This window comes from Apis cerana, linkage group LG16, assembly GCF_029169275.1.
Source record: "Apis cerana isolate GH-2021 linkage group LG16, AcerK_1.0, whole genome shotgun sequence".
In the NCBI taxonomy this organism is placed as follows: Eukaryota; Metazoa; Arthropoda; class Insecta; order Hymenoptera; family Apidae; genus Apis; species Apis cerana.
The window spans coordinates 4,728,435-4,744,204 of record NC_083867.1 but is presented as its reverse complement, the minus strand read 5'-3'; the positions used below and the strand labels follow the sequence as shown (position 1 = coordinate 4,744,204).

Below are 15,770 nucleotides of genomic sequence, written 5' to 3'. Positions count from 1 at the left end.
TTTAAGATTTTTGCGAGAGAAGATCTGCCTGAAATATTACATTATAGATCGCACAGTAATATTTTTATCGCTTTATTATCGCTCTTATTAATTTCAATACATTTAAAATTTCGATCGATACTTATCCAAATATTCTTCCATTTAAAAAAGTCTGCTCGACTGATTTGAAAAACCTATTCTTCGTAATTTTTTTAATATTATTTTTTTTATTAAAAGTTAATGAAAATGCGGATCTGAGAATCGATTGATTTGATTATTTAAATTTAAGAATTTAGAAAATTTAGAAAATCAATCACGAAACATGGAAATATACATGCATAGAGATGGTGTACTTTCGAGAAATACAAGACGAAATGATGACATGAACTTTAACGAGGTTAATACAATCAAAAGATTCGACGTATCGAATTATACGCGAGTTGGACGAATTCCATTTAATTATCTCGCATTCTCGCGATTCCGCGGCCACGACTCGTGAATTACGGACGAACTCTCGACGGTTATATGGATTCAGAGGGGCCATCGACACTGGCGCCACGCGTGGGTGTAAATAGTAACTAGTAGATTCGCGTCGCAAAGAGAATAAAAACTTTTGTCGGGCAAGCAGGATGGAGATATAGAATGTCTGGCGGCAGCGCGTCTTGAAAAAAAGGAGATCCTCGCAATTAACTCGAATATCACATTATAAATATTTGACTAAGAGGTTTGTTAATTGAAGAAGAAAATCCATCGAGACAGAGAGTTGAACTCTTTTAATATCTCTTCTTTTTTTACATTCTCTTTGTCTTTTTTTTTCTATTTTTAGAGATTGTACGAGGTCCAGAACGATCTCAACGCTCGTCCAAGGGAAGAGAAGTCTGAGAGAGGAAAGAGGATCAATAGTAAAACACGATATTCGAGTTTCTCGAGGATTAACCTGGTCACGCAGTTGCACTTGTCTCGATGGTTCTTCCTTTGATCGTTTCGAGTCTTTTTTAAAGGTTGTGCAGATATCTCGAGTCGTTGCACGGCTCGTTGAAGAAGAACGTTCGCGTAACAGAGCAATTTGGCGATAAGTTTACTCTGTTTAATTATAGAAATTGCTCGTTTAAACGACCGTTTCGCGTGCTCGATCGAGTAAATATCCTTGAGGATGTGATCTTCGAATCTGCCATTTTCTTTTCTCGAACAATTCTTCGATTAACCAATAATAAGAAAATACGATACTTTTTTTTCTCAAGTACCCAAATTATGAAACGATCACGTTTTCCAATGAAGAAAGAATCTTTAACAATATCATTATATCAATTTTTCTCAATCATCTCTCTATTTACTAAATTATAAATATACTTTCCTTTTCCAAAGAAGAAAAATTTATGCGTCAAGCGTGCGATAATTATATTAAAATTTCCGAAATTACTTTCAGCGATCCCTATTGAGCGTTGTACGAAGCCAAGTCCGGCGCATTGTCTCCTCCCAATAGGCTAGGCATGCATTTATGTATGCAATACTCAGAGACTTGGAGCGCCTCGACGCCCTAATACGCCGTTATAATTTATAGTAGGTTGCTCCACGCTTTCGGATACATCATCATCCTGCAATATCGATCGGCCGTACAATGAATAATCATGCTTCTTCCTCGAAATGTGAAAATTTCCTCGGCGAGAATTGATGTAATTCTTATCTTTATTAGCGAAACGATGAAAAGTTAAAGTTCTGACGAAAGAGAAACAAATAAATTAGGAATCTTGGATGAATGAATGAAGAAATTGAAAAAAAAAAAAAAGAAGAAAGGAATATAGGAAATAAAATTTCCAACGAAAAGTATTCGCAATAAATAGAACGATAGGGATAGAAGGAACGAATATTTGATTTACAGAGACGAAAAAAAATCCGATATCATCGATGAGATGAAAAAGAAACACGGAGAAAACACACAATTAAATTATTTCAAAAAAAAAAAAAAAATAATGAAGTGAAAATCAAGAGAGAAAAATTTTCCCTCGTCATTTGATTATTTTATAAAAATTTTCCGTCTAAAATTTCGTAACTCTACGAAAAAAATCGAATAATCGAAATCGTAAAGAAGCTAAAAAAAAAAAAAAAAAGACAAAGTTCGTTCGTTGTTTGGGGGAGAGGGAAGGAAAAAAATTGTCGAGAATCGACGAATTTAATTTCCTGGGCCGAGATCTGCTCATCGTGGTATCCGATGTTCGACAAAAACCCGAATTATCTCTGACCATTATTCCCGTAATCCGTTAATCCGTAAATCGAAACACTCGCTCCTTCGATCTGAATTTCAATAGGTGGCTGGATATCGACGAAAACACGAATAAAACAGGCGACCTCCTATATAAATATCCGGAGGGGAGGATAATTCATCGAAATAAAATTCAAGGATTTACGGCTTCTACGTCCCCGTATCCATTGTAAAATGACCACGTCGATGTTTCATGTTCGAAAAGATTACAATTCGACGATGGATTTTAACGTACGTGGATTAAACCCACATCGCGTATAATAAATGACAAGCAATTTCGTGTGTATATATATATATATATATTTGATTCGTTCGATTTGATTCGTGATTATAGCAACGATTGCTTATAATGATTTCGATATTAACATTTTTCATATTTCATCGCATTATTTTTGTAATTATTATTATACAAAATATTACAACAGAATCAGCAGAGATCGAATAATAATATTATCAGATGTATAAAAATAAATACAATAGTGTATATATATATATATATGGAGCATCATGATTTTTTTAAAATTTAAATTCAATATTTAATTCGAGAGATATCCGAAAATTCTTTAAAAAATCCATCATGCCTCTCGAATCTATATCGATGTATATGTATATATATATATATATATATACAATTCACACCGTTTCGAAACGCGCTTCTCCTCCATTAATTCTCGCGGATGCAAAGCAACGCGATTCCCACATCAAATGTAGCGTGAGTAGATAGAATCGGGGGCCGAATAGATTCTTCCGTGGAGAGGAAGATACGGCAGGAGGAGGATAGGCCGTGGCGAAGCTCCCAAGGCCGGCGATCTAGGCCATCTCTGGCCCGCTAATGGATTACCAAGGCGCTCGATAGCAATTAGGATGATATCGACGAGGGAGGCCGGCCGAAAGGAAAACTTCCGGATAATTGGCGACCGTGGAACGAGAGAATTCCTTTCACTCCGAATTACTTTTACTCACCAACACGATCAAGAAATTAATTCGAGAAACTCTCGAGGAATTTTCTGCCGCATCGTGGGAGTAATGATGTTTTATTGGGAAGAATGAAGAACGATGGGAAATAGAGTGGCATAAGGATGAATGATGAATAGGAAATGTGTTTCGGGGCAAAGTTGCTTGTCGCGTAATTTAGCTTAAAATTCGATTAAAATTAAGAAAACTTTGAACCGTTGTAACTTCGGGGATAGTGACTTCCGGTCGATGAGTGAAACATTGTTAGAGAGGTGGAACTTTGCTCTTTAAAACGCATTTTCAATTATCCCGATATGATTTCCTGTTCCGAAGATATCGTCGTGTAAAGAGGAGATAATTTTTACTCGTTCGCCTTCGAAACCCGATCAAAATTAAGAAATCTTTAAATCACTGTAACTCCAAGAATAGTGACTTCCGGTCGATGAGTAAAAGATCGTTGGAAACGTGGATCTTTGCTCTTTAAAACGCATTTTCGTTTGTCCCAGTAGGACTTGCAGTTCCGCAGATATCGTCGTGTAAAGAAAAAGATAATTTTTAATAAATTTATCTCTGTTCTTATCGATTGCACTTATCTCATTGACTTCAGACAAATGACGGATGCGATTCCAGAAAGGTGCACGCATTTCTAGGAAAAAATATAAGTCACCAGATCGCTGACTCGATCGTAATCGATTAAGATATCGGGATGAAACAAAAAGAAAGGACTTCGATGACATGATTTTTCCTATTTTTTTTTTTTTTTTTTTTAATAAATTTTGATGATAAAATTTTTAATTTCTTTTTTAAAGTTATACGCGAGAAATGAATTGTGATTCCATGTTTCCACAAATTTTTAGTATAAACAAACAACATTGTTGGATTCAAACGAATGATTGTGCACACTCCATTAATTTCAGATATTCTATCACGGTTATAAAAAAAATTGCAAAAAAACGAGGGGAAGGGGAAAAAAACATTTGAAAAAGCAAGTTTCCGGATGGCTATTCGTGTACATTCCCGTCCAACCGAAAATTTCTGATCCCCCGTTGAAAAGTATATTGGGCCAATGCTGGAAAAGTGTTTTCGACAGTTTCAACTCTATTCAATGGTTCATTCGTTACACTTTTGACACTCCACCCACTCTTAATTCGATTATCGGTATATATCCAGGCTTTGAACTTCGGCTGAGAACCGGATATGGTGCGTACTGACCCGTCAACGTCTAGCCAATTAGACGGATACCTCTACATTGCAAACGCTCATCCGCCACTGCTTGCTTCCGGCCCCTAACCTAAATTGGATTTGACTAGAACTAACTTTCATCGATGTATCTGTTTCTATTGGATTTTACGAGCTACTGATTTTTCACAAAATGAAAATTCTGCGAGTAATATTTATTTCGTTTTATTGCGGATTTATTTTTCAACGAAGCTTCTTTTCCTTATCCATACTTTTCGTTTAAATCCAAAGTTGATCTCGTTCTCTGAACGAAATAGAATGTTAAAGTTAATAAAATACTTTTAAGGAATTTTTCTTTTCTTTTTTTATTTAAATCCATAATTATTACGATAATCGTACGATAATTCTCTATCAGTAATTTCATTCGATAATTCTTACAAATTTGTTACAGAATTAACAAAAGAACGATTACAAACAATATTCCATCTAAACATTCGACTTCGAAGTCATTAGAAAAACGAATCTGTCAACGTTTCGAATACTAAAAAATATCATGATTAATAATATCAGTAAACTTCATTAAATTTAATGATGAAAATAAAATTTCGATATATTCTTTAAAGATTTATTATTATAAAATCTTATCGAATTTTAACGATTAGAATATCGATTCTCCGTTATCTGTTCAGAATGAGAAATACGAAGAACAGTGAACGATTGGTCGAGTATCCTTTTTTTTTTGCAAATGAAATTTCAGATACCTTACGTATAACGTACGATATAAAGAAATATGATTTACACCAGCGATTCATAGGCAGAGAGGATGAGATTTTTATCCAATCCTCTTTCGTGATGATTAATTCGAGGCGGTATAACCTTGCCTCGAAATGGCGGATGAAATTGGAAAAAATGTAGGAGGATTGTTTCATGAAAATTGAATATTTCAACGTCTAAAGCAAGGTCTAATCCTCCTTTTTTAACGCAATTCCCATGGATATCTAGAAAATTATGCAATTTAATCGTTAAGTTTTATAAAAGATTAAATATTTAAAAAAAAAAAAGTTTCACCTTATAATTCACACACTTCCGTGTGCACATTTCGAATACCCGATTGGATCGTGCGAAAATAAATTGCAAATTTCACATACGCGAACTTGCAGCGAACTTTGGAATTAATTAATCCAAAAAAAATTAATGCTTAAATTGAATATTAATAGTTTAAATATTCCGAAAAGAATCGATTACTTTAAATGTAGTGTGATCGAGCTCTAACGACATTATGACCGGTGTCTGTGTAAATCGACTCTTAAATTCCAAGTGAAAATTTAGTCGTGTGTCGTGTACGTGGAACGCATGCAAATGAATCGAATGCACGAGTTTCCTAGTCGAGTTACCAGCACCGACTCCCGTTCGTTCCGTGTTCTGCTCGAAAAACGAAAGTTTCTGATAGAAACCGGACCAGAGAGAGAGAGAGAGAAAGGAATCGTTTATCAAATACTCGAGTACCGGTACCGCGAACAGAAGTCCTAACTTTTTCCATCGAATCCCCTCCAACCATTGCAAAACTTCCTCGAAACTTCTCTGTCCAAACACTGTTCACATTATTTCGCATCGATCTATGCTAATATCATCGAAGGAAATTCGAGATTTTTCGAATTTATTTTTCATTGTCGATCAATTTTAAAAAAACATTTACCTATTCATTGAAATATATCAACTTGCATTGCACGTCGATCAGAGAATTCTATCAATTTCCACCAAGTTTCCACTTATCGACAATCGCCATTGTCGCTCACTTTGACGTTACCACCCAAACTATCGAGACGGTGACAAGAAGCGAGAGTATAGGTTCAAGTTCCGTATGAAACTTTTCAATCGAATACTTTGCGGAAGAAGACCGCTCGGGGCGCTTCGATAGCCGTAGACCGAACTACACAGCCTCTGTCGAATCAATTAGCAACTCTCCCCACCACTTTAATTTAGACACACTTGCCTTTTTAGTTATTCTATCTCCACCACTTTGTAGTCTACGATTCCTAGTTACTTTTCTTTCACTTCGTTCAATTATAATGAATCGGAAATATTGGTCATTCGATCCATATTATATGGATTATAAATTATCGAAATCATTTTTTCTGCTATACTTTCCTAATTCTGAAAATCCATAATTAACATTCCATTTTTCGGTCGAGTGATTCGATAATGGGAGATAAAAAAGAGTGATAATATAAGTAGCATATTAGTGATTGGTTCATAAAATTCTCCCCACTATATACTTTTTTATACTTCATTGTAATTCTGAGAATCACTAGCATTCCATTTTTTTGATCATTTCGATAGAAAGAGAAAGAATTAACCGGTTGAGAAAACTAGTTACTTTTCCTCCACCCGTTGCCTCTTAATTTACATTCAAGTTCCCCTCAACTTGTTTCTCTATAAAACAGAGAGGAAGAAAGAAATTACGGCGGATTTTGAATAAAAATACACACTTTCTCGCTACTTCAAAAACCTAGAAAACTTAAGAAGGAACTTTTTTTTCTCGTCTCGAATCGAAGAAAACTGGATTTCACAAAAAGGAAAGACGAAACAAAGGCAAGAAAAAAAAAGAAAAAAATTGAAAAGAGTGTCGCCATTCGCCATATCATTCTTCGACTCGGTTACGAGTTAAAGCCATTCAACCTCATGGTAAAACATCGTGGAAAGCAACTTCTTATTTTCCTCCGTTTCTTATCCAACTTCTGGATTCCAGAAAGATACTTAAAAGGGTATACTTCGCATAACGGGATGCGCTTTCGAGACGCAGAAGATTACGTGGAAGTACGAGGTAAAGTACGAGGCAAAGTGCGCGAGGCAATAAAATTTTTACTTTGTCGTTTTGAAAAAACCAGAGAAGATCTGCAGCGGCATAATCTGAAACGAAATCTTAGACAAGTCGCCTTTCAACTTCTTTCTTACGATCTCTTTTTCTTATTAAACTCACGTTCACGGTGATAATCTTTCCTGCTAATTAAAAATTGAAAAGCACGAAAACGATCGAACAACTTTTTTCTTTAGTTAATAAAAATCTCTTCAAACTCTTGAAAGTTGAAAGAAATTTTCTATAATATATACAACTTATATATTAATTTGTAATTATAATTTTTGATTTTTTGATTTTCAATTTCTTGACAATGTACGAATATAATTAATTTATAACTGATAAGTTGCTTTCGTTCTATCCTTTTTCATTTTATCTCGATGTCCCTGATGAAAGAAAGTTTCTCATCTCTTTTTAACAATACGTGTCCACGTTAATTCACGAATATAAATTTAACATTTCTTCCATTGCTTTAATAAAAATATCACGCGATGTCCCTCAGAATAATGTAATAAAATATTATTCCATTCGAATGAAATCACGAAAAGAAATATTATAACAATTGGAAAAAAGATCAAGAAATCATAATGATCCAAACATTTATGAACGAAAATTCGACTCGTTTCCACATAACGTCCACGAGGAAAGAAGAAGGCGAACGATTTTACTAATCGAATAATCCAGCAATTTCCGCTTCCATCTCGCTTTCGATTCGAATCTCTCACATTTACTCGTCGAATCCATTTTTGAGCGTGCTCGAGCGTGCAAACAGTTTCCACAACTCGTGGTATACAGCTGTTCCGTTTCCAAGGAATATCTCATCCGATTATAATTATTTTCCTCGAGTTTCATCCTCCGAACAAGCGTCGTCGCGCAACTGCGGTCGTGTCTTAGAAGTTGGCCAGTTTGTAGCATTAACACTTTGCCAGATCTAATGAAATTAGCAGTCGAGTATTAGTTCGGTTCGTTGTGAAACTTCAGGTTCAAGAATTTTCCTGTTTCGAGACATTCGGTTCTGAATATATTCTTTTTAAATCAAATTTTAAATTAAATTCCATTTTCACAGTTGTTGATAAAGAAAATCGTACGGTTTAAATAATAGATGTTCTACTATACCTACTGTATGTTTTGAATTTTAGGTTAATCGATCGGTAAAAAATTGTCTTAAATTATGTTTTTAATAATATATGCTTTATTATTGAGAATAGTATGAGAAAACACGTGAAAGAGATAAATGGTTTTGTTTAACTTATCGCGAGAATATATCGTGTCGAAGATAAGAAATTTCGAAGAAAATGTTTAAAAACGCGAAATTCACATGACACCGTTCCTCTGTCGATAAAAAAGAGTAAAATGCTCGACGTGTCAAAGGCACGTTCGTTTCTATATTCTTTTTACTTCCGTGTCTCGTATGGTAGCTTTCTGTTTCTTTGAAATGTACGATCTTCGCCAAGTGACACACGAATAGAACGTGTGTATCGAATTGAAACACGTACTTCCTAACCTCTGAACTTTCTTATTTCCTTCATTTCTTTTTACCTTGAGGCAAGGTTTGTCTAATTCGTTTATCGATCGTCTCGTGATCGCACGTGTAACGTGTTCTCTTTTATTTTTTTTTTTTCTCTATTACGAGATTATTACAAGAGAAAAATAAGGGAGACTCGTCATACTATGACCTTTTCGAAGATGAAACAAAGTGCACAGTGTCGAGAACTTAATACGATGTTGTATAATACTGGCACAAAATTTATCCAAGAAAAAAAGAAATCCAAGAAAATCTCATTTCTTCAGGATGTCGATGATTCAGCCAAATCCAAGCTTTGCCTATTTCTTTACTTAAAAAAAAGATTTTTTTTAAGGTTTGAATCAGAGAATATATTTATAAAAGTTACTCGACATTAAAATAATTTGGATTGTTAATACAGTGATACAATACTAATGCCACCATTAACTACTGATACTCAATATTATTTTATTTATTTATCCTTTTGTGCATTTCTTTGATTATTTCTATTTTTATTTTTCAAATATGTAGATTATTATAGAAATGTAACAAAAAATATTGCTATATTATAATGTTAATATATTCGTCGGATTTTCGAAGAATCGATAACGACTATTAACTTTTTACGATGATGATCCACATTTCTATTTCGCATCGTTAATTATCCCAAAAACGATTATCTCTATAAATATATTTTTCTCTCTCTAAAAAAAAAAAAAAATAAACCATCGAAGAAAGAAAATCTAATTGATGCAATTTTTATAAAACGATAATCTGATTATTTCTTCTTGATCATACCCTATCATTTCAGATTTTGTAAGAGGATCTGAAATATCGAGGATAACATTTTAATTAATCCCACAATGTTCGGCATGAAACCGACCATGGATGTTAAAATCAAACCGAGAGTTTTCCGTTTAATCTGGCGGCTCGGCAGTTCGGACTTTCATCCGTATTCCGGTATTACCGAGTCCATCTCGAGTTAAATATTAGCGTTAATTCCAAGACAAACTTCGCGGCGGTCATAAACATCCGCTAGGTTAATACAGGATTCCATTAGAATTCCCTTTAGCGGCTTCTAAATTCCAATCATCTCCCTTCAGAATCGACGGTTGTCTGGTATCGTCGAATTAAATTCCTTTCCGAGTTCGATCGTATTAAACCGTAAATAATTCATCATTTCATTTTTCATTAACACATATTGGTATATATATATATATATACTAATCGAATGATCGAATCAATTGATCTCGTTTTATTTTATGCTTCCTTTCGAAAGAATATTTTATAAGACTTGAATAACAACGAATATCGTTTCGAATTACACACGTATCGCTCCTTTCGTGAAACATCGCATCAAGATTCGACTTGTATGTATCGTCACGATACGTTTCGAAATATTCCCTTTAAGAGAGATATATCCTTCGTCTAACCTCTGTATTTATAAACAAGGCTTACATCGCTCGTATACACACACACACATTCTCCTCGCGCTTGTTTCTCAACGGTAATCGATTCGGAGAAGAAATAAAAAGTTCCTTCCATTTCCCAACACACAAGGAGTTACACACAAATCGTCTAAACAATCTCTCGCGTTCTTCTTACACCTCTTAGCTACAAACAACCGTCAAAGTGTTAGAAAGAAAAACAAAAAAAAAAAAAAAGAAGAAAAATATATTTCCAATGATAAAAATTGATTGATTACGAACCGATGGTGGAGCGGGCCTGCGAGTGAACGATGGGATTGTTGTTGGCCTCCGAGTTGGTCGTCTGCGGTCGATCGGTTATGGCAGCAGTGGTAGTGGCGGCTACGGTGCTCCCGGCGGCCGAGGTGAAGCTCGGCACGGAGGACGTGGAGGACGGGTTGGTTGCGTTCAACGGCTTGGAGGACCAGGAGCTGCAAGTGTCGCAACCCTCGGCGGAACGCGTCGACAATCGGCAACAGGACCACCGTTTTCCACTCCAAAGCCCGGCGTGGTAACGGCCGCTCAGACCTGGATTCTCGCTGCACACTGAAACAAAGTGGGCTCGTGAATCGGTCTTGATCAGAGAGAGAAAGAGGGAAGGAGGGAGATGAGAGATTTTCATTTCGATTTGATGGATTTTTAAGGATCGAAGAGTGTTTTTTTTTTTTTTTTTAGTTTAGTCAGAATCGTGTAGAGAAAGAAATTTGAATTTTATACGAATAAGAAGAGGAATGAAATTAAATAGAGATTCGTATTTTTCCTTGTAAATTCGATTGCGATTCACATCATTTATGTAAAAATTTTCAATTAAACCGGCGTTTGATTAGAGTCATCGTTAACGAGGCAAATTTTCATGTTATGAAAATTTCTCTTGTATTCGTTATTCCGTTCGATAATGAATAGATGAAAGCATACTATAAATAACACAATGGTCGCAAAGTATTTCTCTTCCATTTTTCTCGTTATTTATTTATATATACTCGTATACAAAGTATTAATATAATACCGTCGTTCACCGATATTCAAGCGAATTGGAGATCGTTAATTGGAAATACAGGGGATTTAAGTGTGAGCTTGATTTCTAGTTTCGACGAAGTGGTAGCCAAGAGTTTTTCAATTTTTCAAATTATCGAAGAGGATTCTCTCATCGCGAATAAAACGATACACTGGTCAAAAGAGGGATAGAGAGAGAAAGAGACAGATAATAATCATACTCCAATGCACCAATGATCTAAAAAAAGAAAAAAAGAATTTAAACAAACGATTTGTTATTATTATCTCTTCACAAATACACTTCTTATTCTTTTCTCTCCTCTCACATCCAATTATTTATTTGACAAATTATTCACTATTATAAATTTTCATTAAAAAAAAAAAGAAAAATCATTTATTTCGTCTTTTCTCTCGATATTTAATTTTTCAACAAATCCTCCGTATACCAAATACCTCCTCCTCCCTTCTCAAACAATATTTATCCTCCCCGCGAGTTATCCCATCTCTAAGATTCCCAAAAGAGGAAAAAGAACTTCCTCTTTCGTCCACTCCCCTCTTCCCCCTCTCATATCCTTCCTCTTCTCGCGTCAACACCGTCACGTTCACACGGGGAAAAAGAAAATCCGCAAAACCAAAATTTCTGACCGACTTGCTCGATAAAACCAAACGGAAAAATTCATTCCTCCCATTTCTCTCCATTTTCTTTTTCCTCCCCTCCTCTCTCCCTCCATGTTTCGCGAGAGGCTCCGTCCAAAACTACGAGAGAAGGATGGCGAGGGGAGATAAATAACGAGAAATTCCACCCGACCGCTTCTCGAGAGGAACGCTCCTCCTTCTCCTCCTCTTCCTCCATCCCCTCCTCTCCTTGGAAATTCATTCTTATTACCTCGAGACTCGCATCGTTTGTTGTTCGTTGCATGAGGAGAGGGGAGGAGGTTGGGGCAAAGAAAGAATGCCCAATTCGGTTAGAAGTGTGTAGAAGGTAAAAGTGGATGGGGGAAACTGGGAGAGAGGGAATTAATTAATCCGAGTGGCTCGTTAAAACGAAAAGAAATTGTAATAATTCGTCGAGGGGGGGAGGAGTGTTTCCTTGGGGGATTCTTCGTTCGACGAAGGAGAGAAGGGGAAGGTAATTTCTCGCTCGTGTTATAAATTGAATCTCGCGATCAAATAGGAGACGAATAGGCTTGTTGAAAGCGGAGGGGAGGGGGGAATTTTGTTGTATTAAGATCGGATCGAGACAAAGATGGAAATTGTATTCGATTAATTTGCTTCTGGGGCTAATTAATTTTCATTATTTTCATAGAATGGATTGGGATATTGTAATTGATTTTGTTATTACAACTGTGATTATATATGCGATTTTAGTTTAGATTTCATTCAATTCTTTTGCATTTTGCATTTTCTGAGAATCTGAATTTTTAATTTTACTCTCAGAGGGAAAAAAGCGTTATTTAAATTTCGCTTTCGGCACAGAATAACAGTTGTTCCGCGGAGAACAATGAAATTTCGAGGAAAGAAAATTAAGTTGAAGGGTGATCGTGAAGGAAATCTTGCAAAAGGTAAGAAAAATGTTTCCATCCTTAAAGGAAAAGTGATCGGTCCTCGAAAAGAAACTTCTCGCGTAAGAATAATATTCGGAAAAATGCTCTTCGGAAGGATTTGCCTATTTAATTAATTTAATTACTTTCTATTTTCCGAATAATTTCGTCATAAAATATAATAAAATAGCGCAGAAACTTAGTTTAACTAACTGTTACAGATTTTTCGTATAATACTTTTTCTTTTAAGAAGATATTCCATTGTGTTCAGAGAAAACAGATTGAAATTAGCGTTGGGCAATCTTTCTCTATAAATTCTAACACGATTATACGTTTTGTAAGATGAAATAAATTTCGATGTTTTCATAATAGCTCGTATAATAACTCGTCAAACATGGAGTAAAATTTTTTTTCACCCCACATCATCCTTTCTACCTAATGAAACGTGAATTCCCTTTTTCCATAAGCGGAAGATAATACAAATGGAGGCAAAATTTTTCTTTCTTTCTTTTTTTTTTTTGCCAAGTTTCGTATTCATTAAACAGTTTCGGTATCGCAGTTGAAAGCGGCTTAAACTTCACCGTGCATTTTTTAACTCGGAGAAAAAAAAATAAATAAAATTACAGGGGAGGGGGGGAAAATTCCAACCAAAAAAAAAAAATCAGCTTCAACCATTCGATGGTTTAACAAAGTAAGTTGGTAAGCATCGAAAAAAAAGAGAGAGAGAAAAGAATCGATTGTGTAAACCTTGGTCAATTTCTCGAAACCTCTAACTACAAGCGTCGAGCCGGAAATTGAGCAAAAACTTTTGAAACATTTTTTGATAATAAAACTAATTTGACCCGTATCCCGAAAAATTGCCTCGAATATGAAATCCAGATATTTTCCACCAAACCTGGATGACTGATAAAAAAAAAAAAATGGAAAAGAGTACGGTTTCACATTGTTACATCTCTTGGTCGAACGATGAAAAAAAAAGAAAAAAAGAAAAAAGAAAAAAAAATAACGATGACACCAGGGTGCATCGAGGGGTTAATCTTCGTTCGACAGTGGAACAAAGGGAGGAAAAAAGAGATTGATGCTTCGATCTTTTTTTTTTCTCCACGGAAGGATAAATAACGATCTCGCAAGGTTAATACATTTTGGCGATTAACATTTGGAGAATTCACAGTTTTAACGAGGCTTTAACGAGGCTTATTTCTTTTGAAAACTTAGATTTTAAATTAGCATACGTGAATTATTGAATATTAAGAAACGAAAAAAATTCAAAAATAATTGCAGCCTCGTTTCATGGTTTTAACTAAACTTTAATCCATTCACTCGTGTTCCTCTCTGTCGAACAGTATTTAAATTCTCGGATAATTGTTTCTAACTTTTTAAAAATTCAAATTTTTAAAATTGACCCTTAACAGCTTATTAATGAAACCAAAGAAAATTCTCTCTCTATATATATATATATATATATCTTAATTATAATCCACATTCGTAAAAGAACATCGTATCACAATTGCCAAATCAACTTCAAACCAATTTCAATTTTCAAATTTTCGAACTCATTCCATAACCTCCACCCCCTAGATTTTCATTCATTCCTCGACGAATTAAGAAACGAATACAACTACGATCCACAGCACCTTTCCTTCCCTTTAAAATTATCTTTCGAAATGAATGGACGCGCTGCCCGAGGCGCAGCGCCGTCCACGGCCAGCATCCGGCACGGTCAAAGGCGGGTCGGAAGTCGCGTGTTTGGCGAGGCCCACGCGCGCCACCTATCGACGCGATTCAATCTTTATTAACGAGTATTCTCTCGTTCGCCTCCTCGTTCGCGCATGCATATGCATTATTGCTCGGGTCGGGAAAAAACCCGCGAGATAGAGAGAGAGGGAGAGAGGGGAAACAGAGAAAAAGAGAGAGAGAGTATGGTAAAGGATGGAATAGTTTAAAGGTCGACTCGATCGATATCGAAAGCCTGGAGCAATTTATCGGCGGAGACAATATCGATGAGGGACTATTGTACACGACAGCCTGGAGCCTACGAAAGTGCAAAGTAGTCTAGTTCTGCTTATTCCCTCCTTTGTCCTACCTCACCCTCTCTAATTATCCCCGTTTCCGTCTGGCTCGCTTTCTCTTTTTTCTTTTTTTCTCCTTTTCCTTCTACTTCCCTTTTCATCCTCCGCCCCGAACTGCCGGCCGAAATTTCCACGGAAATCTCGCAATTAATCGCCTCATTAGCATCAGCGAATTTTTGTGGATATACGTTAGAAAATGTGTGAAAAAATTTCCCTTTTCTTTCTCTTTGTGAAAGAGAAGAAGAGAGAGTCGGGTTCTACCTTTTATCGGGTTATATTGTTATGTGTAGACCGATTTCGAGCGATCTTGCAATTTAAAAGTTTTTTTTTTTTTTTTGCTAATTTTCGATATATTGAATCAACTCGATATTTTGAAAATTCTGAAAACGAGAATTAAAAGATAGATCGAAATTTCGATTCGTGAAACATTTTTTTTTTTTTTTTTTCCCCCCTCGAAGCGTGGACCACGCTTTCATTCGAAGGCAATGTAATCGAGGATGCACACGAAACGAATAGTTCTCCGTTAACTCAAACACCCGAAACGGACTATCTCCAACTATTCACAATCCTATCGCTTTTTTTCCACAGAGGATTCCTCGGCGTCTCGAAAAAAAGAGGAGAGGGGGAGGGGGGGGGGGGGGTCCAATCGAATGTATCCGGACAAATTGACAAATATCGGCTCGCCTGCACAAGTGACGAGACCAAGGCTACGATCCCTCCTGTATTTCCTCTTATTCGCTGCCATTTTCAAAAGTCGAGTTATTTATTTTAGAAATTCTATATCGGTCGAATTTTATTTTTATTTCACAATAAATACACACACGTAGAGAGTGAGAGGCGTTATATTGGTTTCTATATTCCGCGAGACAAATATACATATAAAAAAAAAAAAAAAAAAATACACAACGAGGGAAGTTGCGTAAACCGAGCAACGATGCTGTCGTGCTCGACACAAAGAATTTCGAAAT

The 15,770-nt window shown here is 35.7% G+C and overlaps 1 protein-coding gene and 1 long non-coding RNA gene across 6 annotated transcripts in view; one reads left to right on the top strand and one right to left on the bottom strand.

Moving 5' to 3' along the window:
- Positions 1 to 15,770, bottom strand: part of LOC108000293 (tyrosine-protein kinase Btk) — a 152,409-nt gene that overhangs the window by 115,458 nt on the left and 21,181 nt on the right. For all 4 annotated transcript variants that reach the window (XM_028668003.2, XM_017060530.3, XM_062086562.1 and 1 more), the window contains one exon: positions 10,443 to 10,745. In XM_028668003.2, coding sequence (XP_028523804.1) covers positions 10,443 to 10,745 — 303 coding nt within the window. The remainder of the gene's footprint in view (positions 1 to 10,442; positions 10,746 to 15,770) is intronic.
- Positions 310 to 3,776, top strand: LOC133667499 (uncharacterized). 2 transcript variants are annotated; one of them, XR_009833176.1, is made up of 3 exons: positions 310 to 703; positions 806 to 980; positions 1,406 to 3,776. It is a non-coding gene; the product is annotated as an uncharacterized LOC133667499 (long non-coding RNA). The 2 variants fall into 2 exon arrangements; XR_009833175.1 differs by lacking the exon at positions 1,406 to 3,776 and having other exon boundaries at positions 806 to 1,352.